Source organism: Sinohyriopsis cumingii, chromosome 6 (genome assembly GCF_028554795.1).
Source record: "Sinohyriopsis cumingii isolate HCF-2022 chromosome 6, ASM2855479v2, whole genome shotgun sequence".
Lineage (NCBI taxonomy): Eukaryota > Metazoa > Mollusca > Bivalvia > Unionida > Unionidae > Sinohyriopsis > Sinohyriopsis cumingii.
In genome coordinates, this window is record NC_142966.1 from 83,798,561 (window position 1) to 83,826,512 (window position 27,952).

At 35.2% G+C, this 27,952-nt stretch overlaps 1 protein-coding gene and 1 long non-coding RNA gene across 15 annotated transcripts in view; one reads left to right on the top strand and one right to left on the bottom strand.

Annotated features, from left to right (window-relative positions):
* The window catches only part of LOC149797346 (uncharacterized), a 117,143-nt gene that overhangs the window by 29,428 nt on the left and 59,763 nt on the right, over positions 1-27,952 (top strand). For 8 of the 14 annotated variants that reach the window (XM_089962087.1, XM_089962082.1, XM_089962092.1 and 5 more), the window contains exons 3-4: positions 11,708-11,749; positions 23,262-23,318. The exons of 2 other annotated variants lie outside the window; for them this stretch is intronic. In XM_089962087.1, the coding sequence (XP_089818213.1) occupies positions 11,708-11,749; positions 23,262-23,318 (99 nt within the window). Of the gene's footprint in view, positions 1-3,126; positions 3,369-11,707; positions 11,750-23,261; positions 23,319-27,952 lie in introns of those variants that run through there. 4 more of the 14 variants (XM_089962094.1, XM_089962096.1, XM_089962083.1 and 1 more) reach the window with 4 other exon arrangements.
* On the bottom strand, positions 1,665-27,449 carry LOC149797347 (uncharacterized). Its single transcript, XR_016421799.1, has 3 exons — positions 27,319-27,449; positions 24,470-24,833; positions 1,665-1,753 (listed from the first exon to the last, which is right to left on the bottom strand). It is a non-coding gene; the product is annotated as an uncharacterized LOC149797347 (long non-coding RNA).

Sequence of the window (27,952 nt, forward strand, 5' to 3'; positions counted from 1 at the left end):
TTCTGTAAAGTTGTCATTGTGGAAGTTTAATAGATGAGTTTCATGAATACAATTATTGGATATAGCAACTTACGGATGGCTTGAATCATTGCACATCGTAATTTATTCTGATCGAATTAAAACTTTTTGTCCTAGAACATACTCGGACTACTTGGGTGGCATCTCGTCATCTGTTTGTGTTTGTAAACTTTAATTTTTGGGAATATCTTAATGAAACGTTTGATGTATCAGCCCACCAAATACCAGCAGCACAAATCCCACCAACTACGAGGAGTACAAATCCCACCAAATACCAACAGCACAAAGCCCACCAACTACCTGCAGCACAAAGCCCACCAACTACTAGCAGCACAAAGCCCACCAACTACCAGCAGCACACACCCTGATCTGCCAACGCATTATGCGCCTTCAGATCATGATCTATTTTGTTTACTTAAATCATTAAGTACTTTATTTGCCAGAACGTTATCCGATGGCAGATCATTTTGTGTTTTGTTCCCACTAGTGAACGTGCTACTTGTATCAATTTAGGCTGGTAGGTATTAGACCACTATGCAGGTGTGTGTGTGTGTGTGTGTGTGTGTGTGTGATTTGGATTTTTAACGTAGCTTTAACAATTTTTCAGTCATATCGCTACGATGTCTGCAGTGTGACAGCTTATACCGATGTCTAGCACTGGGGCATCATGCTGCAGAAATGTAGCATGATGTCCCACCCAGTCACATTATCCTGACACCAGGCCCACCAGTCTTAACACTAACCTCTTAATGCTGAGCGCCAAGCGAAGCAGCTGTTAGTACCATTTTTGTAAGTCTTTGGTATGACTCGGTCGGGGATCGAACCCACGACTTCCCGTATCCGAGGCGGACGCTCTAACCACTGGAGCGGTCATGCATGCATGTATGTATGTATGTATGTATGTATGTATGTATGTATGAATGTATGTATGTATGTATGTATGTATGTATGTATGTATGTATGTATGTATGTATGTATGTATGTATGTATGTATGTATGTATGTATGTATGTAAAGTTCAACGGCAACTCTGCACAATAGTGTCTATATGGTACCACATATAAGTAATATTCGAAGTAAATAAAAATGAAGAATTTATTTTTTAAAAATGAACTAATAGATAGACAATGCTGCTTACTGAGTACATGAAAGTGTTACATCCATTTGGAAATTCCACAACCTAACATCAGGTATACCAACGAAACATAAAATTTGCCTTAAGAAATGTATTCACACATGATTTCTTTTCAATTGTACAGCATTCATTTCCTCTTTACTGCATCCTAAACCAACAAGTACTAGACGCACGCAGCCTTGGTACCGAGAAGGTTAAATATACTTGCATATATTATGTGGAGAGCGAGGCGCTGCGTGTATTACTCTTCTGATGCATGGTAACTACGATAAACAAATAATTAGAGACAAGGTTAGTAACCCAAGAGACAGAGTTACGCTAGCCCCGATTCACCCGTAATTACATGATTGTTACAAGCTTTCTGATAAAATGTCACGCCATGGTAAAGATATATACAGAACTTCGATGTAATTACTATGTACACGAAGAAAAGTCACAATCTTACATGAGAAAGACGAACTTCGACTGTCTCTGGATAATTTCACGGCTTCCGTTCAGCACACACATGTATCGTCGACCGTCCTAAATTAGTGCCCGTCCTTACCTTCCAATCATACATCATGTGGCATTTATTTCAGGGACATGAACCACGTGCGTACTTCTGGAAATAGACAAAATTCTTAACACGTTTGTATAAAAAAAAAAAACGATAGCTGGCAAGAATTTGGAGAGTTAGTAAGATTTTTCAACTTTGAATACATTAAGCAGATATAGTTGAATACTTTCTGTGGCAAGTTTAATAGTTTCACGCAATATTAAAATATAAGCGTTGCAAGTGACGTTAAGGAAACGAACCTTGGCGGGTCGAGGATAATGTATACCTGCTTCATGCGAAGCACACGAATGTTTGGTAATCAGTCTGGAAGCATTATTTAGGTTTTGTGGTGAATAAGGGAATGAGGTACAATGAAGATACGTCATTTGTGAATAAATGCATCAGATAGAAAAACTGGACGTTGATTGTGAGACTGTATGTAAGATTCGGGAATCCCTTTGTGGAGCTTCCGATGTCGTTAATGCTCTGTGTGTGTGCGTGTGTGTGTGTGTGTGTGTGTGTGTGTGTGTGTTATTTGGATTTATAAGGTAACTTTAACAATTTGTCGATCATATCGCTGTGATGTCTGCAGTGTGGCATTTTATACCGCAGACATGAAACATCATGTCCCATCTAGTCACATTATCCTGACGCCAGGTCAACCAGTCTTAACACACACACACACACACGCACACCCACCCACACACACACACACACACTCGCGTGCGCGCGCGCGCACACACATCTGATTAAAGTCTTCCAATCGCTCTTTACTCTACTGTGGCGCAACAAACTGGAACATAATCGGGAGGTCTTGTTAATCAGACTTAGAAAAAATGCAACTTTTACAAGGTAGATATGTATTTATTGCCTTCTGTGTAATTGATGAAAAAATTTAATATTAGGATGTCCATCAGGTAGACATTGATTTTACAGATCCTTTGAACTATTTAATGTTCTTGTCAAAGCATTTCGGTATCAGACCCCCACGTTTAGATGACATTGTTATTAATCTGGTACGAATTACCATATCAAGTTGTAAATGTTCTTCAAGATTAACTTGAGGGTAAGAAATTCATTATTATTTTCCCAATCAAAGCTGAGAACATCAGTTTCACAATGCAGGATTTTCTTACTTTGGATTCATGGTTAGACATTGATATAGCAAATTATACCTTAGTATTGTTGTAGACATGCAATTTACCATAATGACTGTATTGTACACTAATGATATGTACAGTATAGGATTATGAAACATGAATATGTATTGATAATAATAGTCACCAGACCAGACTGTCAGACAAATGTGGATCAGAAGCAAAAAATGAAACAAAATTGCTGATATAACAAGCAAAAATTGGCGACGCTTAAGCCATGCATTGAACGTGCAGGAGAATTAATTTGCTAGTTAAGTACAAATAATTTGTTAGTTAAGTACTACAATTGTTTGGATCACTTAATGCAAATACTACGCTGAAACACCTCATCTGGACTGCAGCACATAATATATCAACACGTTGTATGTGTACTTTTGTGTACTGAAAAAGAACTTTAACAAACCTGAAGTAGGAATCATGTCTAGCAGTCAGTTTCAACCATTGGCGTATGGCAGGAAGTTTCGAGAACTTTATAAATTCATTTTTGGAAAGAGGCGCTCAAGAACAAGTATCAATAGGCGAAGGTAAATTGTTTTATTCATGGCAAGTTTGCAAATAGTCACATGCTGTAGGATTTTGTGTCGTAATGTCATAAGACTATGTGCGGGAATGAGACTTAACTCTTGTGCAACAACCGATTTTTGTATTAAAATCAATACATAATTTAAATATTTCATTTTTAATTTTAAGTATAATATTTGGCTTTCAAAATATACCTTCCTCTTCTCCAGTAAAGACATAACGGTATTTACCAATATTTATAGAGTAGAGGCATATTCTTTTGTTTCCGTTTCAATCTCATATTTATATTAAAAGAATGTTATGAGTATTAACACTTGTATATATTGTTTGGCAGCGCACGTGATATAACTAGTAGTCTCAAATTGTATTTTTGTTTTTAAGAAAATATATTTTAAATGAGTTGAAGAAGAAGACAAATGTCAAGTATGTAATATGTATCTTATTTGTTTGGGGATTTTGTTTATTTGGACAATTTATTGTTACACTGTTACAGTCAAATCGTTTTCCTTGAGGATACTTGAAGAAGTAGGCCTTATCATTGAGGTTTCATATTTTTAAAAACCTTCCAAAAAAGTGGGGGAGTCATCTCTTTCACAAGACAAGATTTAAAAAAATATTTAACAGAATGTCATCCAAATTTGTTTTAAAAGAAAATTGTAAATATTGTTTGCAATATAGCCCTTTTAAGGGCCCGTGGCCATATAGACCTTTTCGGGGCCTGTGACCAGAGAGACCATTTAGGGGCCTGTGACCATATAGACCTTTTAGGGGCATGAGACCCAAATGACATAACTCTTTCAACATCTGAAAAGATAATGATGCTCTCCATCCTCCAAACTTAAATTTTCAATGAAAGATAAAGAAAAGCCAGGAAATCATCTAAAATGAAGGATATTAAACAGGTTTTCTTTCTTCAAAATAGATTTTTAAAAAATAGAAGGCTATAATGGAAAACTAATATGGATAGAACTTATTTCAAAACTATTTTGCATTGTTTTTCATTGTGAACGGACGGTCACGGCTGTACTAAACTGCATAAATGACCCTTATCTTCAGATACTTCATAATCTCAGATAGTTTAATAAAGATTTCCTATTATCTCAATCTAACTCCGCGTTAATCCTGAAAAAAAATCAAGTTAACATATCAGAATTCATGTATTGTTTGTGGAGCAGCTGATAACTGACTCAAATTTGAGAAGGTATTTTGGATCCGTCTGTTGATAGCTCCACTCCATGTTTTTCCAGTAGAAAGATAATTTTGAGCTCCTTACAATAAAAGAAAAATAGTCAAATGCTTGAAATTAAAGATTTTATTTCTCTGCAATCAATATCTAGTGTATCGTCTGTACGAAGTAGAAGAGATTTTCTTCATAGGTCCTAGGCAACAGTTTGGAGTGGGTTTCATAGCACTACCCACTGGGGCGGTGGGTGGATGGTTAAGTTGCCAGTATACTACATGTACAAACTTGGTTAAGTTTTTGTATTTAGCTCAGCTTTTCTTTTCTTCCTGTGTACATACTGTTATACCTGAAATCACGAAGCTTGATGAGTGGATGCATCTTGATGAATACTACTACACCCACATTACAAAAGTAGGTCACTCTAGCCCATATTCCATGCATCAATGATTTTGGTTTAATTTTGTGTAGTGTATTTCTGCAGTACTGTTCAACCAAAAATTTACCAACAATGATATTTGTATGCATCTCTTTTAGTGCCGTAGGATTCCAACGAAAGAACGTCCTGATCACCTACATTATGCATTGTATTGGCTTACGTTCATTCCTATTCTCTGTGTTCACTAATGTCCACATGTTTGTTTTTTTTTTTGTTTTTTTTTATAACCCCTGCACATATTATTGCACTTGGAATCATAAAATCCGGTGTAACGATGCGTCTTGAGGAATACAGTACCCTCGTCACAAAAGTTGGTTCCAGGCTTCACTGTCTTTGGTTGAATTGGGTTTAAAGTTTTTCTCAAGCACTGTTTACACTGGAATCGTTAAACTAAATAAGTATTGTATCTCTAGTAGTACCACAGCAATACCAAAAAGAGGGTCACTGTTACCTACATTTCACATTTTGCTGGCTTATATTAAGTTTACTCGTTCAGATCATAACCACATAGCTTTGGTTTTGCAAATGCCATACCGTACAACAAAGAATCATACCGTAGTCTGTATATAATATTTTGCTGGCTTTAAGTTTCTCTATTTAGTTCACGAACACATAAGTATATGGCACACTTTATGCTCAATATCCTGCTCAAAGCCATGAAATTTGGTGCGAGAATGCATTTTGCTACTATACCATTATGTCAAAAAGAGGTCTATATGACCTACTTTTTAAAGTTTGTATTTAAAGTTCATTTATTGGGCGCTAGTTATGTTAGAATCATTAAAGTTGATAATTGAATGCATGTATGTTAGTATATCGCCCTTACAACCAAACAAGGTCGCTGAACTACATGTTATGCTTTGCAAATAGAGGTTAAATCATTTGTGTTTAGCTCAGGGCCACATATATTCTCTCTCTCTCTCTCTCTCTCTCTCTCTCTCTCTCTCTCTCTCTCTCTTTACATGTTTTTCTCCGTTAACTTTACATTGTCAGAATCGTTCAGTATTTATTGGTTACTGCATTTGTATGGGAAAATATGAACGAGTTTTTAGGATGGAATACTGCACGATCTTGGGAATGCAGTATATCCATCCGAAAAAAAGAGTTCATATTTTCCCATACAAATGCAGTAACCTTTTTATTATATGTTCATTTTCTTATTCTACCTAAGGCTTAATTATATAAACAAAATACACTACAAGAAACAACGTCAATGAATGTATGCCGTAGTTATAGGTTACTGCATTTGTATGGGAAAATAGAAACGAGTTTTCGGATGGAATACTGCACGAACTTGTGAGTGCAGTATATCCTTCCGAAAAAACGAGTTCCTATTTTCCCATACAAATGCAGTAACCTTTTTATTATATGCTCATTTTTTTATTCAACCTAAGGTTAAATTATATAAACAAAATACACTACAAGAAACAAAGTAAATGAATGAATGCCGTATTCCAAACTAAATACACAAGCGCAGATTTGACATTACAAAATGACATCATTATTAATGCGCACATAGCTCCGCCCAGATATATTTGAACTTAGTCGCGCAGTCGACATAACTTTCAAAAGAAAATGGCGTGTCTAGTTAAAATTGAAATTTTCAGTCATATTGTGAATGAATGCGCATTGCAACGACTTTTCCATTTGATCTGGAGTGAATGTATTTTTGGTATTTTGTTTCGATTCCATGAAAGTTTGTGATTTTGGACTGGATTCATCTGTGCAAATTATACATGAAATTCATCGGATTCAAGTGGCGCGGGAGAAGCGTATTTACGTCTGCAAATGTGTTTCTGTTTCTGTCATTGAATGTTTGAAATCATAACGTGGGAAAATATGAAGTCTTTCAATTGCAATTTTCAAAAGAACGCTATGGAATTTAATGTGTATTTCATTTTGAGTGCAGTAAGGAGGATGCAATTGGACTTATAGAAATTACAGCACACTTTTGAAATGTGTAATCCAAATTGAAAACCTATGACTTGGCTCATGTAATTCCGATTTGCAGAATTAAGAAAAAACATTTTGAGGAAATTCAGGATGTAAAACTGTAAGTATATTTTATTTTGCCATTCTTATCACCACATAAAGAATACACTATATTCCTTGTCAGTTGTATGTTATTTGTAAGGACATGATCGTCCGTCTTTTATATAATGTAGCTAGCCTAAATCCGTAACATTGTATCAACGCGGAATGTGCCAAAACAGCTGGGTTTTTTGTGTGTGTACAGTCTCCGAAACATGTTTTAGTTCATTCAGAAACAAATTTAAATAACCACAACGTAAAGAGCCTCTTACGCGAGTGTATATGATTTGTTTACAAATCAAAAGTGCTGGTGTCTGCGTCTTTGCTTGTTTACAATAGAAAGTAGTTCCTTTATCCACGTGAATGCTATATGTGTATTGTCGCGCGCATTCAGTATCTGGGAATACTGAACGATTCCGACAATGTAAAGTTAACGGGGGAAAAAATGAGCATATAATAATCCAAACTAAATACACAAGCGCAGATTCATCACTACACAACAACAACATTATTAATGCGCACATAACTCCGCCCAGATAAATTTGAACTTAGTCGCGTGCTCGGCATAATTTGGCGTGTTCTGTTAAAATTGAAATTTGCAGTCATATTGTGAATGAATGTGCACTGCAACAACTTTTCCATTTGTTCTGGAATGAATAGATTTTGGTATTTTGTTTCGATTCTACGAAAGTTCGTGATTTTTGACTGGATTCATCTGTGCAAATTGTACATGAAATACATCGGATTGAAGCAGCATGGGAGAAGAGTGTTTACATGTGCAAGTGTGTTTCTTCTGTCATTGACTATTTGAAATCATAATGTGGGCAAAATATGAAGTGTTTCAATTGCAATTATCAAACAGATGCTATTGAATTTAATATTTATTTCATTTTGAGTGGAGTATGGAAGATGTAATTGCCCTTGGAATATAGTCGAAATTACAGTACAATTTCGAAATGTGCAATCAAGCTTGAGAACTCATGACATGGCTCATGTAATTCGGATTTGCAGAACTAAGAAAGTACATTTTGAGGAAATTCTGGATGTAAAACTGTTGGTATATTTTTTGCCATTCTTATTACCAGCTAAAGGAGACAGTTTATGCCTGTATAGCTTGCATGTTATTTGTAGGTCCCAAGCAATTTTATGAAATCTATCGTCTATCGCAAAATCTGAAACAATGTATCAAAAAGTTAACGTGGAATGTAGCAAAGCAGTTGGTATGTTGCAGTCCACGAAACAGCTGCTTTAGTTCATTCAGAAACAAATTTAATCAACCAAAACGTATTGCGCCTACTATGCGAATGTACATCATTTGTTTACAAAGTAGTTCCTTATACACTATTGGGCACACGTGTCCTGCGCGTGGGTGCATTATGAAGGTGCACAATATCGTAAAATATTGAACAATTCTGATAATGTATAGTTAACGGAGAAAAAATTGAGCATATAATAATTTACGATATTGCACTCACGTGTGCATCATATTGCACTCACGTGCGTCCAAATGTGTATTAGGAAATTGTTGTTGTTGTTGTTGTTCTAGGGTTTAACGCCATTTTTCAGCACAAGATAGGCTATATATGGCGGCCAGTATAACTGGTGGAGGAAGAACCCTGGAAAACCCAGGGAAGAACCACCGACCCACGAGAAGCTACTGGCAGGCTTTCCCACGTACCCACGCTAGACGAGCATTGGACTCGAACCCATGCAGACAGGGGTGAGATGGCAGTGATCCGGAACGGTGAGCGCTTTAGACCACTCGGCCACTCGGGGACCCGTATTAGGAAATGCTTTGTAAACAAATCATGTACACTCACGTAGTAGACACTTTATAGTTTGGTTGATTAAATTTGTTTCTGAATGAACTAAAGCAGATGTTTCGAGGACTGCAGCATACCAGCTGCTTTGCCATATTCTGCGTTAACGTTTTTTGATACAATAGACTTACAGTTTTACAGCCTGAAATTTCCTCAAAATCTACTTTCTTAGTTTTGCAAGCGCAATTGCATCTTCCTTACTGCACTCAAAATGAAATAAACATTATATTCCATAACGTCTTTTTGATAATTGCAGTTGAAAGATTTCATATATTTCCCATATGATTTCAAACATTCAATGACAGGACAGAAACACACTTGCAGATGTCAACACGCTGCTCCCTCGCTGCTGAAATCAAATGTACTTCATGTAGAATTGACACACATAAATGCAGTCATTTTCATAAAATTTAGCAGAATCGACAAAAATACCAAAATCTATTCATTCCAGATTAAATGGAAAAGTTGTTTCAATGCGCATTCATTTACAATATGAATCTAAATTTCAATTTTAAGTAGACCAAAACGCCATTTTCTTTCGATAATTATTTCTAGCGCTCGACTAAGTTCAAATTTATCTGAGCAGAGTTGTGTGCACATTAATCACGTTTTTGTGTGTACTGATGAATCTGCGCTTGTGTATTTAGTTTGGAATAAGGCATAAATTCAGTTACTTTGTTTCTTGTAGTGTATTTTTGTTTATATAATTAAGCCTTGGGTAGAAAATTAAAATGAGCATATAATAAAAAGGTTACTGCATTTGTATGGGAAATATGAACTCGTTTTGTCGGATGTATATACCGCACCCCCAAGGTTGTACAGTATTTCCATCCGAAAAAGTGGTTCATATTTTCCCTAACAAATACAGTAATATATATATATATATATATATATATATATATATATATATATATATATATATATATATATATATATATATATATATATATATATATATATATATATATATATATATATAACCACTGACCACTGCAGTTGGAACTTGACTTATCCATGTGTGACTATTGGTACTGTACAATTCAGTACAAGTTACCATTACCCACTATTGGTAATGCACGTTTCAGTAGAGGTTAACCATAAGTGACTATTGTTAGTACATAATTCAGTAGAGGTTAACCTTAAGGACTATTGGTAATGCAAAATTCAGTACAAGTTAGCTCCCATAAAGGTCATTGGTTATGTAACTAACCGAAAAATCATTCGTAGGTCAAGATCATTTTAGCATGAAGTAATTTTTTTGCATCATAATTAATGTTTACAGCGGCTGACTGCTGGACACTATGCAATCGTAGCAGAGGCCAGCCGTGCAAATGTTCTGACTTATGTTTTTTTTTATCTGAAGTTTATATTACCAAGAAACGTATTTTCAGAAATAAAATTCTTGAAATAATTTTCGGGGAAAAAGTTCTTGAAATTAGGGCAGCTTAAGATTTAAGCTCTTGTAAAATCACATCAACTATCGACAACAATATTTTAATAAAAAAGAATTTTCATGGATCGTTCTTAAGAAGCATTATTTATCACGAATAACTCCCCATTAAATGTCATTGCTAGGACAACTTAATATGACCATTGAATGGAGATTTAAGGGCTTCAGAATTATTATTTCAAATTGAACGAAAACGAACTCGAATGTTCATTTGTGTATTGAAGGAACGTATTAAGTGACAGGAAATATATACCAAATTTTATTCTGATCTGTTTTGAAGATATAGACAATTCATTTTAGACATTCGCGTGAGCAGTACGGTAATCGCCATGAAGATTATAATTGTAAGGTCACTAAATACGTCCATCTCCAATTCATTGACCTACCAATTCGCTGTTGCAATAAACTTCTAAAATTGTGGAATATACAAACCACAAACAACAATGTTAAAAATGTACAGTAAATAACTAAAATGATATAAACTATTATTAATAAAGAAAATGATATAAAATGTACAGTACATTAATAAGTGATATAAAATGTATATGAAATGTATAGAAAATAATGAAATTAATTCGGGTTTTGGAGATACTCGAGGAAAACGTTTCGAAAGCTGTCAAATTTGTGCAACTTACACCGGGAACCTACCACATTTGACTACAGCAAGATAATTATCGGTGATTCGATACGTAAACTCATATGTTTATAAAGATACTGCGAGCTAAAGCTTACTATCAGTATGATATTAAACTACATCAAAATTATCTCCATATCTACTAAAATCAATTAAACTTCGAGCCCCTTTCATCCAAATGCCAACTTGTCACCTAACCAGGATGGGCATTGGAGCGTCCCGGTACGGACTGTTACCGCTTTCACACGTGATGAGCTTACAAATATGACGGTATCTCATTCATCGGGAAAAATGTGAAATTATCCTTTACAAAAATGTTACCATCAAAACTTTGGTAACTATTTGATTTGTATGCAGTCTACATTTATAAAAACTGGTTTGCCACAATCAGCTAGTTTTCCTTGCAGGTATTAAATTTGTTTCAGTATTTATACAAAGAATGCATTTTATTTTTCATGGGGTCATAAAAGTGCTAAAATGAAAATTTTAATTACAGTTAGGAAGAAAGATTATTAAAGTATCCATTTGATCTTATTTTACTCAAAGATGACAGACTTCATCACAAAGGGAGAAATGATGAGCTAGTGTGGGCTACCTATTTTAGTATTTGATATCACCACTAATTGTTGACAGAAATGTCATATATATATATATATATATATATATATATATATATATATATATATATATATATATATATATATATATATATATATATATATATATATATATCGTTGTTATGAATTTGGAGCACAAATATTTATGTAACTTCACTTTGTTCTTTAAGACCACACAGATTTGATAGACTATCTGACTATGTTGACCCTTTGTAAGTATAAAGTAGTTTAGTAATTGCTGGTCTGTTTATGTTCTGTGACCATTAATTGTATGTTGGTGTTGTTTGTTTATTTAAATCGACAATAGTTAAATTGAAACACTGTTCAAATAAGAAACAAAATGGAAACTAACCATTTCAAAATTTAAAGAGATATTTGATCAACTAATAAATCTAGGAAATATAAATACAAAAATAACACTACTCGAACCCCACCACCAATAACACATGTAACTAATTTATAAATAAGTACTGAATATTTGTTGTACTTCATGAATTCTTTTATTTGTGTATTATATTCCTTATTAGAAGCGTTCATACTTTGCATTACAGAGGTTGTGAATGTTACCACAACATTATATCGAGCCAAAAATGTTGGTATATTTGTCAAGGAGTCTATAGTCGTAAAAAAGTTATTCCAAAATAATATGTTAAATTATTTAGCATTAGTTACAAGATATCTTTATGTTGCTAACATGGTGACTAAAATTTATCAGCGATAAAATATGAGGATTAAGATTAGATAATTTGAGCTGTATGAATTGACTGAATAAAATATACAGTATTGTCTTATAACTCATACTGTACCTATGTAACTTTCTTTGATCATGCTGACAAACTGTGTTATGCAAATTTTGATAACTTTGAATGGACAGCGGAGAAGACATCCGATTGTTCTAAAACGCACATCTTAACCTAGTATTTCATTCTAAGCCATTATGCAGCATTTTTTTTTATCTAACGCTTTAGCTTAAACAGAATTTTTTAAAAAAAATTGTAAATAAATCATTCATTCATAATTTGAGCAGTGTTTCAAGGTCGGGGATAGTTAATTGTATGTCAGCTTCTCATAATACTAAATGTTTCATCAGCTTCACAGTATGTAGCTACAGAAATGTAATATTTTTCCCGCATGCATACACATTTTGACCTGTGTATAACGGTCACACGGGAACAACTAGAAGTGATATTGTTTGAATTGGTAAATATGCATTTATTTTTTATGTAAATGGGAATTGTGTAAGCTGATGAAAAGAAGTCCAAATATAGTAAAAGCAAGTGTAGATTTTGTGTTTTGAGCTTCTGAAACTTGGTAATGTTTGAGTAGATGAATGAAGATTTCTTATTCGAAACAGGAAGACTGGTGCATTGTATTTAAAATGTGTGTGCAAACTAATTCTGAGTGTTTATTTACATGTATGACTTATCGAAGTTCATGTTAAAAATGGAAGATGCTTAGTGAACATAATACACTGGTCCATCACTAGGAAACCCTGCATTATACCGCTACTTTCATAAACATTGGGTTTACTAATGGTTCATATTACATTGTAAAATTTGTTTTATCATTCTGCTTAATTAATTTTGCTATATTTCAGGTATTTGGTGTTCTGAGAACCAGTCTAATGCGATTAACATCATTAAATACTTGGATGTTATTGTTCTGTTTTAAAGCACTATTGTAACAGTCTTTTTATAACATCCCTCAGAATAACACCTGCTTTGTGGACCAAGTCACTAGCGTTTTAAGACGGGAACACTGTACTGGATATTTATTCATTTTGTGACATAACTGCCTATTGATATCTGAACTTTGATGTAGAGGCTCACCTTATTTCAGTAACTATATAACAGACTCCGGTTCCACTAAACAGCTGACATTTCCCCCTCAGACTGTAATTTTTTAATATACTTCGTGTTACTCGTTTGGCAACAATGAAATGCGACAGCAAGTAGGCTTCAAAGAGTTACATCCATTTGTAATATACTGAATTCACCTGGAAAGAATCTTAATGTATCTCTAAAGAAAATTTGGAGAATTTTCCCACCTATAAGGAATTCATCAGTTCCTTTTTCTAAGAACAGAACGGTAACCGTCTGTCTTAATTTAACGAGTTATTTGTTAAATCCTGTTTTCAATCTCTTTCCCACCCTACAATAATATTGTTTGGTGAGAAATGAGAAAACTAATATAAAATCTCAATTTGAGGGAAAATGTTGAAAAACTTAGATAAAGTGGAGTCTGATTAATGAATGTTTTTAAACTATGTATGATATAGCATAATAATTTTAATTTGTTTTCAATTTGATTCCATTTTAAATACATATTAGTAAATATTTACAATATGTCACTGTAAGATTTCTAGGTTGGTTGGGAATGGGATCTTGGTCCACCATTTTAAGAAATAAAAATTTGCCTGTTATAATTAAAATATTTGTCGTTGGGACCCATTAGCAGGCCATTATGACCTCTAAGAAATGTTTCCCAAAACAAATCGTCAGTATTATTAGATGGGCTCTCAGGATTTGGACCACCAACTTTCAGTTTTGCATTCTACAGAGTTCTTGCCCCTACTTGAAAATATTCTGACCAATCGCAATACTGCATTTTTGTACCAATCATAATGCTGTATTTTTGTACCAATCACAATGCTGCATATTTGTACCAATCACAATGCTGCATATTTGTACCAATCACAATGCTACATATTTCGATTTACAGTAATATTCAGAAGCTTGGAGTAACATTTGTAAAGTTGAGTAAGGTTTACTGATGGAGAGGCTTCATCATACAAATAAATCGAGATATCTCCAGAAATATATCTTTTAAGCTGTCTTTATTCCGCATTTGTAAAACATCTTTTAGTTAATAATGTAGGTTTTCTACTCTCTGTGAAAGTTGAGGCAACTGTATTGACAAAGTCAAAGAATCCAGTAAAATGAAAATTATGCAAAGGCCTGTTATTCAATGTTTTTTAGGAGGATCATGCGGATGCCAAAAAATCCTTGAATGACAGGTCTTTGCATGATTTACATTTAATGGAGTCTTTAATTTTACACACACACACATATATATGTGTGTGTGTGTGTGTGTGTGTGATGATATTAGTAGTGGTAGTGGTGGTGACAATTTGAAATGGTAATTGTGCTGATGATACGACTTCCTTATGTATTCCAGCTTTTCTTAATAATTTATCAAATAATAAGAATTCAGATTAAAATCGTGGCATGTTTACATAAATAATTTATACCGGTTGAAATTCTAACTTACAATAGGGTATAACAAACATGTGAATCGATCGAAGTTCCGCTGTATATATAGCGCCTGTGAATCTCCGTCTATAACCCATGAATCCTGGGTAAAGTATCTTATCATTTTCTTATGATTTATTTTTCAAGGTATGACATACATATTTCGTATGAAACTTTAAGTTCATGAACGTATGACAAGATGAACATGTTAAAAATATATTGATACCAATTAATTAACACATGCAGGTTATATTCCATTTAAAGACAGTCCTTGCTTTCCACTTTATTGTTGCTTGGTTGATTGGATTGTAAGGGAACGTTCAGCACAATATTGGCTATATCATGTCGTGGAAATGGGAGATAGGTGCCTTAATTCTATACTAGTTTCATTAGATTTCAATAGACTTATTCGTTGTATATTATTATTCTCTGCAGACTTATTTTCCACAAATCAAACTACAGTTCCTAAATTCGAAACAAAGTTACAGTTTTATTATTAAGTTTTATTTTTGCCAGTGTGACATATTTATTTATACCATTAGTAATAGATTTAAGTAAGTAGTTATTAATAGTGGTATTTTGAAAAGTAGCATATATGTTTAATATAAAGTGAGTAGCCCTACATGAAACCCATTTATTAAAGAATTTTTCTTATTCAGAACATCTTCAAGACTCCCCAAAGCAAATGTCTTTATAGTTGCCCTTTAAATAAGGGATGCATATCGCCTGATGAAAAGGGATTTTTGTCCCAGAAATGTTCACTGCTCCCGCTAAGGTTAGCTTAGGTTGACTGCCTCGTGGTGTCCTTGGGAAAGGTAATTAGTTTCCATTACCTCAGCATCATAGAACCATTATTGTTTTGGAAATGCCACCAGAAACCAATCAACAAACAAACAGTTTATATTGTCAAACCTTTTAATTATAAGAGCATATTTTAGGAGGAGCTCAAAAGAGCTTTTAGATTTTGGTAGCTGAAATATATCAACGTCATCTATACCTCACGACATTAGTAATTTTACCTCAATTATCGTCAAACGTGCGTGCGCTATGGGGCAGAATTTTTTTAAAAAACAAACAACCAACCCAGCCACATCAACACGTCGCCACTTGCTTTGCAGCGAATTACGGCTAGTTGCTGTGGTTTGTTGTTGGTTTGTTGAAGTGGTCCAAAGGTGAATTATAGTTGTTTACTTTAATTATCTTCTACGAAGCAAAAAATCCATATCTTACTAATGTGCTTAAGTATCTGTCGAAGACAGTTTTTACTTGAATGATTTTACGAAGCAAAAAATCTATAGCTTGCTGGTGTGCTTAAGAATGTGTTTACTTTACTGGTTCCATACATGTGCGCATTGACCACAGTAACCCGATTTTTACTGCCTATAAAACAATATCTATTTCGGTCACTGGCGACTCGGCTTTATATCGCTGCACGAAATCGCCGGTGGTTTTCCATTTCCGCCGACACGTAGTCGAATTCAGATATGCCGCCGCGCGAAGTTCTGAATAGAAATGTATTCGTGAATGCAGCAGAGAGGATATTATTTTACCATAGCCACCAGTCACACAAGTTAATACTGATATAGCTCCAACAGCAATTCCGATTGGTGTGCCTATACTAGCTAACGTAGTCGTGATTCCAGATACATCCAGACCAACGGTGGCTGCCGCGTCCATTCCGCAAATAGCATTTACGACCATACACTGGCGTTTATATGATTAACCCGATTTCACTTATATCGACCATGTTCTGGTGACTGCGTCTTGCAGCTCAGGTTTGTAACAACATCTTGCATGTCCACGTTAGATGCTCGCAGTTTACAGTTTTCCCGTTCGATCTTCAATAATCAGTTCTCCAGGGTCAATGTCAACAACTATCCGGCTGGTAAACTCGGTCAAATCCGCTTTGGTTACATCTACAACTGGGCCGCCTATTCGGGCTGTTGAACATCCGTAAATGCCAATATGCATTTCGTATACCATTAAGCGTACTTTCTTAGTGATAAGGTAAAACCAATAAGTGTTTGCAAGGTTGACTTTCCAACGAGTGCACGAAACGCTTTAAAAACAATATGTTCAGAAATGGGCAGTCCGGTCTAGCTTAGAACAGCAGCAGTGAATAAAACAGTGGTTGTTGTCTACCGGCCCGCGTTAAATAATCAACAACTTCACGTTATTGTGCAAGTCCATACGTGCCATAATAGAAAAGATGCTTGGGTGTTACTGCGTGTACTACAGAATACGTTCCAGATCGTGATGATTCAGATTGATCATACCAGTTTTCCTTTTTGTGGAATCTTCCAGGCAAGTTCGTCCCACATAAAGACACGTGAGAAATGTTTGACTTACTTTGTCATCGCCAGTAGATCAAAACTGGTAAATAGACGGGTCAATGGCGAGGCCACAACCAAAGACCTTGGCCCCAAGTCTGCCTTTGAGGCCAAGTGGATATTCTAAGACCTTTTTCTTTTAATTCATTTACGAGAAGATATGCGTCCTCCAGTCGCCATTTTCAACTAGTATACAATACCGACAGCCCCTATTGCAGTCGCATTACGACAAATGGAGCCGCTGCTGCTTACAGCGCTGGTAAGGCTTCAAAGAATGGAAACATTACGCCTTTTGTTTTTTTTTTGTTTTTTGTATTTGTGTCACTTTTGACTTTGACAACTTTAATGTCACAGAGGCATTGTTTCGCGTGGTGCGTTAAGCTGATTAAGTTTTGCTTGAGTCAGCCACACAAAATAAGTAAAGTTAACCTGATGACCAACCTTAACTCATGACAGGACATTATTATTTGAAAACGTAACAGGTTTAATTACTGTGTTATGAATTTATTTTCCATCAGCGAGCCAAGGATCCTCATTCGGCAGCATGTGTCCTCCAACAACAGAAATGTATTATCTGCTTGTTAGAGTCCTTAAATACATATTAGAGGGGCTAGTTGACGTTGCTTTATCGTGCGAGTCCAATAATCGTTTTGCAATGTCAACGTTGTCAAGATTTCTTTATATTTCCTTTCCATCGATGGCATAACGTGCGCTGTCGAACAACACCATAATGTTATTGTTAACCAAATCCAATCTTGGCAAGGGCGGGATAAAGATTATTGTAAGTCTGTATTAGTTTTCCCTCGAATTTTAAGAAGGCCTCACATTGAAGAAAGTACAGATAAGTGGCCTGCACTACTAAGTGTTGCTCTAATGAACTGAGGTCCCTAACCGAATATGCAAAAATACTACAAATCTTAGGCTTTGCGATCTAGTCTCACAGAAATATCTATTTTTTTTACGCGGTATCTGCTGTTTTTTTTATGTTTGCCATTATTGTTTCGTTTAATAGTAATACCTTTTATGCGACAACCGTAATTCACTTCCCATTATCAGATTTTAATTCACTGAATCAACTATACACAGTTGATCTGCCTCATTAATGATTTGATACTGACCGGGGCTTGCATAGTTGCTAACGATGGAAGTGTAACCAGTTTTGGTGGTGCTCGAGTCACTAATCGTCGTACTCGAGCTCGAATCGATTGTGCCGCCTGCGATTCCCTATTTTTTAACCGATCCGCAGCAACGTTTTTATGCTAGCAACGACACGCATTGCAACATGTTTAGTGACTGGTGTAGCGCGCGAGATCAGGTCTGTGTTGACCTGTTGCACCTGTAAATGGTATTCCTGGACAACATCACCATGGTCATTCCCGTAATATGCCAGAATATGCCGTAATATGCCATGTAAACGGGTTTTGTCGATTTGACAACACGCACGAGTATCACAAGTCCACCTACGACTGTCATAGTTGTTATGCATATTTAAATGAATTGTTTGTCTGTTCGTTTTAAAATTTTATTTTATTCCATTACATGCTGTTGTAATGTAACATTGTTTACTGGACTTGACCTGGTTCAGAATTTAATAAATGAAACATTGTAACTTGTTGCTGACCTTGTTCCAAAATCAGTGACAGTTTTGGTAAACAACTTTTCTTAATTTTTTTATCTTTCTCAGAGTAAGAATCGTTAAGTTGAGTCAAGGTCATACTTGTACTACGTGATTTTCCAGAAGAATGAACTTTTGACCCTGATCCGTGAATCTGTTTTGCGTCTTAGTTAGTCTTATAATTGATGTTTTGATTAAAGGTTTGCCAGTCGTGCTTTAACACCTAGCACTTTAAGTTATGTTATGTTGTGACCAGTTTGGGCTAAATTTTTATTTTCTTCAAATTATTGAATTCAAGTGATTATTTTCCTTGGAAATACAAAAGTGCTCTGATATAATTCTTGGACAAAGAGATTCACTGGAATTTATACGGAATTCAAAACTGGAATATTTTCTGTGATTCAGCAAGAGGCTGTTGACTCATCTACACTTCGTAGGTTATTACAGACGTCATCGCCTTCCATCTTGAATTTCATCGGGATTTGAATTGAGATTCACTTAGAACTTTTCATTGATAGGATTTATGTTTTTTAATTCTTGGATTACAGTTTGGATTTAATTCGCAATACCGTAAGTTGTAGTTTCTAATTGTTTCACTTTGTGTTCTAGGGAAATAAGTTATCTGTTAAACTTTACAAAGCTTGATGTTTTCACTCTTTTCTGTTACTTATTTTAAGAGCATAGACTCATAACATAGTATTTAAGGTCGGTCTCTAACGTACAGGTGTGTTGTCAATGCCTCCACACGGACGTCTAACGTGTGCTCATCCTAGTCTACAAGGTTTAAAGGAATATGTGAACCGGCCATTATGACATGGAAGATACACGGCCTGGAAGCAATCAATATCAGATGACCGGGTGCCACAGTCTGGGCAAACCTAATAATATATAACCCTGCGAAGCTTGCGTTGTCAATGCTGAAGGTTCATAACTACCACTGATGGTGTCAGAGGTCAGATTTGCCTGAGTCGTGGTGGTTATCCTGACAGTAACATTTTAACTGGCACCGTCTTCAGGCCAACCAAGAACTGTCTAAAATATAAGCGGCCTTGATCGAATATTGTGCCACCTGCAATAAACAAGCGACGATGCTAGTTCAATCTCGAGTGTGCCACCCTGTCCCTCGGTGATTGGTGTGGAAAATTTCACATAAAATTCTGGTTTCGATGATGCAATAGTGATTTTCGAGGTAATGCTCAATGTTTTGGTTGCGACAACACGCTGTATTGCAGCATTAATTTTGACGTAAAATTTGAATGAATCAGAACCCATCATCGGTGTACGAACTTCGATCATCGTATACATGATGGGAGTCTTCAGCAAGTTCATGCATCAACTCGCGAAACGTCACCGGTCCATAATGTGATTGATGAGCAACTGCTGATAAATCAGTGCGGTTTCATGAATGACTTCTGGCACGTTGATACCCGCGTGAACCGACCCCACGAGTGTTTCCAACCGATCCACAGGGTCGTGAGGGTCGCACAGTCTACCAAAACCCTTTCATTCCTTTTCTTGTTGCTTCATCCGTGTTTCTTGTTCAGTTTCAACTTTCTGTGCTAAATAAGAATTGGGGTGTAGATTGTTGATCCAGTGTGGCACAGCAGGTCTTTGTTGTTTCTGTGTGGGTATTTGTTTGCTGTGGAATTGTTCTCGAAGCATTTCTAAGTTTTCTTTCTGCGCAGGCTCGCGTGTACGTACAGGTTCGAGTGGGACTGCCGCTTATGTTTTTCTATACCAACTTTATGGGATGGTCCTGGTTGAGATAAATGTGCGCAACCTTGTCTTACGGATTTTGGTTCCTCTACTCGTATCATAAGCTTTACAAACATCGTCTTGCCTAGGTCTCTGTCTCCTTGAAATGTATTAAGTATTAAGTCATGGGCTTCCCACGGGTCAACAGAGGCTTGTTCATGCCCAATAATTTCCCCGTATAGCAACTTGGTCCATACATATTTTCTAAATTGATATAATGAACAAACGAACTTGAATTTAAAGAGCGTAGTTTCTTAGCGGAAATTATCCCAAATATAATACAGTACTCGCAATTATCAAGCTGCTGTTGAAAAGCTAGCAGTTGCCGCAAGAGTAACCGATGAATTTCCTCGAGAATGGTTGACCGAAAAATAAAAGCGCTGTGGCAAATTTACCTACCGGTAGCAAGGACGATTTCCCGTAGATGATTTGATGTGAGAACACCTAACGAAGTTCATCAGGCTGATCTTTTGTTTCTTCAACATGATCGCGTCCGGCGACGAATTACAAGTACGCATTAAGTATTGTACATGTTTCCAGCAGATATAAAGAAACTGAGCCGTTGACGTATAAGGAAGCGTCGCTGATGCGCTTAGACATATCTATGCAAGTTCACTACTAACATAGTCACGGCTGTTGCAAGTCGAGAAAGAATTTCTTGGAGCAGCTACAAATTGTTAAAAACATAAGGTGTTCGTTCGTGTCAGACAGGTTAACGAACTTTGTGACCAAACTATTATGGAATGATTTAACCGTACAATTGCGGAAGGGTTATTCGAACATCAGTGCGCATAAGAATTGAAAATTAGATCTCAAATATTTTCTTGTGCGTGGCTGAAACAACTTCCATCAATCATACAAGCACTAAATAATGATAGCTCACTTGCATTTGAGTTAAAACATGTTGGCTAATTCGGCAGAAGGCTGTCACTTTACACACAAAATGATTTCATAAGAACCGTCTTTTTAGACACACTTGGAAACAATTTATTTCGGTATCAGTATGCACCAGGGGAGCCGGAATTCGGGCAACGTATTGCTACTGATCCGGTATGGTCCATCGATGTATTAAAAAATTTGAGACCGGATTGATTTTCCAGGAAAACTAACATGCTATCATTTAGAACCCGCTGCCAAACGAACAGCACCACAAAGTAAAGCATTTACGCGAGAAGAATTGCAAGTCATTCCAACGAATACAGAACTCCCACCAATATCTGTTTTAATGCATTAGTGCACTAGCGTATCAATTGTAAGTTGATTGACAAATACGTGATGTCTAATAAACTCTGAAGGTTTTGCTTCGCAGAAAATCATAAAAGTAAACAACTAAAATTCACCTTTAGCCCACCTTTACAAACCAACAACAAACTACGGCATTTAGCTGTAATTCGCTACAAAAGCAAGTGGAGATGTGTTGATGTGGATAGGTTGGTTTGTTAATGGCATTATTATTTTTTCTTGTTTCTTGCCCCATAGCCTCTGCATACACGTGTGACAATCGTGGTAAAAGTCGCATAGTCATGAAGTGTAGAAGTAGTTGATATCTCAGCTACTAAAATCTATAATCCCTATTAATATACTACTTTTTCAAACAAAAATATTTATGATGTATATATTTATTTGCTAAATAAAAATATGTATAAGGATGTTGAATAACTTAAGAAATCTTTCTCATTACAGCATCAATGCGCATTTTACTATTTTATAGAATATTTACATGAAAATATCGGTAAAAAATGGCGTGCCTCCTCCCAATACAAACTAAACAAATTGTATATGTTTTGTGGTAATTAAACACTTGTAAAGGGCACTAGGACAGAGGTCTAGTGTTAAGATAATGTCAGAAATTTAACCTACTATTGTCCTGACACAGGCTCTAGTTGCTCCGGACACATACGGACAAATATAAACAAACCTGCACATACATAATTGAGACTAATTGATTTGACTATAATATAATGAAAGTATTTTAACAGATTACCAGAAATATAGCAGTGTCTATAGATATTTAACAACGTGTGTACAAATACAGTAACCGCAGCCATAAAGAAAACGAAGAACCAAAACGATATTTTGCATTGGAACTGAGAAACAAATATAAAACACTTTAAGAACTTTACGATTTACTTCATAATATCCGATTTTTCGTTACATGTGATTTCGTTATAAACAAAGTTTACTGTATGGTCATTGTGTATATTCCACTAACTGGTGGTAAAAATAATAGATCGCTTGCACTATACAGGCATTTCACATGATCCTGTTACACAGACACATCAAGATGTGTGTTTGCCCAGTGTCGAGAGAAAAACAGCAGCTTATTTGTTCGGTCTGGTAGAATAACATTTTCCATTTCCTCAAGACCATATTTGTGCTTTGAGGCACTTAACGGAACGTTCATAACTATGAGACAGATCTAAACATGTTTTCCATCTAACTTCTATGTCAAAATCTTCTACAAATACACAAGCAGTCTCTCTAAGGTTACAATCTGCCAATCATTTCATATATAACTACGAAATTATTCACACATGATACACATATAGGATCAAGTAAAACTTAGATTTCATACTGTTTCCCAATACAATTTGCACCTGTATATTCATTACAAATCTGTTCTATCCCACTACAATAGTTACAGACAGTGACGCCATTTTGTTTCTTTACTGACCTCTGTGGTAAATATTTTTCAGAAAATATTTTGTTAATTTACTCAGTATTATGTAAACTTTACACTGTGATATTGCATTTGAAATCTCTACATTTTCAGGACTCCAAAACTCAAAAATAGAAAAAGGAGGATTAAAGACTTGTCCAGTCTATTTTGGTGATGTTTAATTGTGTACTTGGATGATCGTAGTGCTTTCTACCTAGCTGGGGTTAACACTTGCTTCTCACTAGAAAATAGAGCTAGGCACTATATAATTATGCAGTGCATAAGGTACATATGTGTTCGTGCAGAATTTTAAACTATATTCAGTAAGTAAATCTGAGTGACTATTCCCGTGTATTTATTTTGTTACCATAAAACTAAATTTAAAAAACAGTTGATTGGAACTTTGTGTCCTGCAATAAGATGAAGCCACTCGCAACTTGTCTCCTGAACCCGCGTTGACATGTCTGTTAACTTATTGCGTTATTTACACATTTTATTGTACCTGTTTCATTTTGTTTTCAACATGCATTCATGGTGTGATCTTCTTAAGGCTATATTTCATGACATTTCACTGTCATGGTTTCCAAAAGTTAAACAATTTCACTATCGCAGTTATATTTTTGGAATCGCCACTGCTTCTTAGCGAACACTTCTTTAAAAAAAACGAACAAATTTTGATAGATTTTGTGCTGTTTAGCTTGACTGGTTTTTAATAGATTTTATGCTGTTTAGTTGGTCTGGTTGCTTTAAATAGTTCAAATATTGTCGTCAGCAATTCAAATGCCACCCTTTGCATGGCTACGTAGAGTAGTATTGTAGTTCAGAAACGTGACGACTAGGCAAAAAAGGGCGCATTTTGAATTCCGCAGATGATACCAGTAGTTTTGAAAGAGTACTATTTATGAAAATTAGTTGTTAGTCATTAGAAAAATAGCTGGATACAATTAATTGAAAGCATGATATATTCTTTTGTATCACACAACGTCTTGACTTAATAATGTAAATTCATCTAAGACAGAAGTCAAGATAGTCTTTCGTTTAAGGAGGCAATCCGTGAGAGTGCAATACCATCCTTTCTTTAGTATCGACTTCGATTATTTGCTAATCCTACAAGAAGCTGATATTCCGTGGATCACTGATTGAAAATGTCGGAGTGAAAGCATTTTATTATATCTGTGATTTGCTATCTTTATATTTTTTATCAAATTACCAGCTATAATTCTTCTGCTAGTATCATGCAAAATGCAGTGTGTTGTATTTAATCATAGATAACCTTGTATTTATGCATGTAGATGTATGTGTTATAAATTGTAGGTAATTACCTTTTCTGTGTATTTCATAAATGTGATTGAAAGATATATCCACTGCATGGTTCTTCATTCAATGATAGAGTTCCATCCAACAATAGCCGATACTTTTTCCGCTTGTGAAGTCGGGCGTATAAGATGAATAGGCGTGTTCGGTTGTGTTCACCTTCTGCATAACCATGAGCTATGACGTCATTTTTACATAAATTTACACCAACATTTTCGTGATGAAATCAATATCCAAAGCCTCCTGATTACAATTTTATCTGCCTACAAGATTTTCGTTTTTATAATCAGAATAGTATCATTCGATTCACGTTCATTACATCAAAATATGCAGGTAGTTCCCCCTTATGTTTGATTTTGGAATCATCAATTCCTGAAAACAGAGGAAAATGATGCATCTTATTAGGTAATCTGAAACTATTAAACTATATAGACATCATATTTATTGTTTATGTAATTTGTTTGCAATTTGTGTTTGTTATGAATAAACCACAACACATGTTATTGCTATCGACATCATCACGCCGTTTGATCGTGACAGGCACCGATAAAAAGTTATGTTCTGTTTACCTTTGAAATTACCGGTCCATTAATTCTGAGTTACCTATCTGATTAAGCGCTGAATTACTTGTTGGCGAGAGTTATTGAAGGAAACGTGCTCCGAATAAATTTTTACTTTCATAAATATGAAAGCTGTAATTTGATTGGTGAATCAAAAGGTCAACAAATCATAACCTCGTACAGGTGTCCCTCAGATCAACGTTATATCGGAGATCTCAATTTTGTTCAGATTCAATCATGAAAGTGCTTATGTTAAACAGTTTCGACAGGTGAGTTTCAAGGCTTTGTGCAGCGCTATGTATTGGCTTGCTTAAAACTAGCAAACTCAACATGTATGAAATTGTCCGGGTTTACGTGTAAAGGATAATTTTAATTTAAATGTATGTTTTGCGAGGTAGTTAAAGTATGTTGGCCTAATAATAGCATAATAATAATCACCTTTTCTATAGTTTCAATTTCTCTATCGTGTATTCCTTCCATCAATTCACGTTAATTGTGATATATGGTTTACAGTAAGAACAGAGGCCAGTGTATCTTTTTTGCACGTTAATGTAGCAAGCTCACTTTTGCGACATTTTTCCTTAACTATATTTTGTCAAATCCTTCAGATGGTTCGTATAATGGTACAGTTACAAGAAATAACTCAAATTACACACAATCTTAAATTCCACACTCATTACAAAAGCAATCGACCTTAATAGAATTGTACATACTGTGAATATCAGTATTTGCTGCATATTCTCTTTTAGTCATTTTTATCTCTCAAAAACTGCGGATCTGTTTTTAATTCAGATTGTTAAAAATTAATGATTGTACAGAAGTTCCTCTCATGAAATAATCACTGATAATGCTATTGCCTTAATGTAATAGACTGAATCTTCCATTACCATAATGTAATAGACCGAATCTGCCATTACGTTAATGTAATAGACTGAATATGCCATTACCTTAATGTGATAGACTGAATCTGCCATTACCTTAATGTAATAGACTGAATCTGCCATTACCTTAATGTAATAGACTGAATATGCCATTACCTTAATGTAATAGACTGAATTTGCCATTACCATAATGTAATAGACTGTATCTGCCATTACCATAACGTAATAGACTGAATCTGCCATTACCTTAATGTAATAGACTGAATCTGCCATTACCATAATGTAATAGACTGAATCTGCCATTACCATAATGTAATAGACTGAATCTGCCATTACCATAATGTAGTAGACTGAATCTGCCATTACCTTAATGTAATTGACTGAATCTGCCATTACCTTAATGTAATAGACTGAATCTGCCATTACCATAATGTAATAGACTGAATCTGCCATTACCTTAATGTAATAGACTGAATCTGCCATTACCATAATGTAATAGACTGAATCTGTCATTAACATAATGTAATAGACTGAATCTGCCATTACCTTAATGTAATAGACTGAATCTGCCATTACCATAATGTAATAGACTGAATCTGCCATTACGTTAATGTAATAGACTGAATATGCCATTACCTTAATGTGATAGACTGAATATGCCATTACCTTAATGTAATTGACTGAATCTGCCATTACCTTAATGTAATAGACTGAATCTGCCATTACCATAATGTAATAGACTGAATCTGCCATTACCTTAATGTAATAGACTGAATCTGCCATTACCATAATGTAATAGACTGAATCTGCCATTACCATAATGTAATAGACTGAATCTGTCATTAACATAATGTAATAGACTGAATCTGCCATTACCTTAATGTAATAGACTGAATCTGCCATTACCATAATGTAATAGACTGAATCTGCCATTACCTTAATGTAATAGACTGAATATGCCATTACCATAATGTAATAGACCGAATCTGCCATTACCTTAATGTAATAGACCGAATCTGCCATTACCATAATGTAATAGACTGTATCTGCCATTACCATAATGTAGTAGACCGAATCTGCCATTACCTTAATGTAATAGACTGAATCTGCCATTACTTTAATGTAATAGACTGAATCTGCCATTACCATAATGTAATAGACTGAATCTGCCATTACCTTAATGTAATAGACTGAATCTGCCATTACCTTAATGTAATAGACTGAATCTGCCATTACCTTAATGTAATAGACTGAATCTGCCATTACCATAATGTAATAGACTGTATCTGCCATTACCATAATGTAGTAGACTGAATCTGCCATTACCTTAATGTAATAGACTGAATCTGCCATTACCTTAATGTAATAGACTGAATATGTCATTACCATAATGTAACAGACTGAATGTGACATTACCTTAATGTAATATGCTGACTCTGGATAAGGGAGTCTGATGTGTTGCCCTTGAATAATTCACGTGACACAGGTATAAGCAACGGCTATTTCATCATATAACCGTTGTACCATGTTCAAATGACAAAATATAAATCACACTCGTTTCTGAGTCACGTGGCTATATTTGGAGACTGTGTGTTTTAATCACGCCACTTTATCTTGAACTTGTGATTGAGTAGAGTTAGACACGGATCTTGCTAAAATTAAGATGTCGTAAAAATGAAAATCATATTGACGTGTTTCATTAGAACTTTCAAACAGTAGACTCATTCATCATTCGCTTCAGTTCATAATTCTTGGTCTTGTTTTAATTTTATCCCAAGTCTTTTTTATTAAGCAGATGACAGTACAAGAAAAATGCTGGATTGAGAGATTCTGTTTGAATCGAGAGATACACAATATGTTGTAGGTTATCTCGGTGCATTCAGATCTTTTTGTCGTGGTTGCTGTTTGTTTTAATATGGCAGGTGCATTGCAAATTAAACATTCACAAAGACCAATTCTAAGCCTAATTAAAATTTTCATTCAATCAAACACCCAGTTATTGATGTCGCTATGTAACAAATTGATGTTATGATTCCCAACCGGCAGAGGT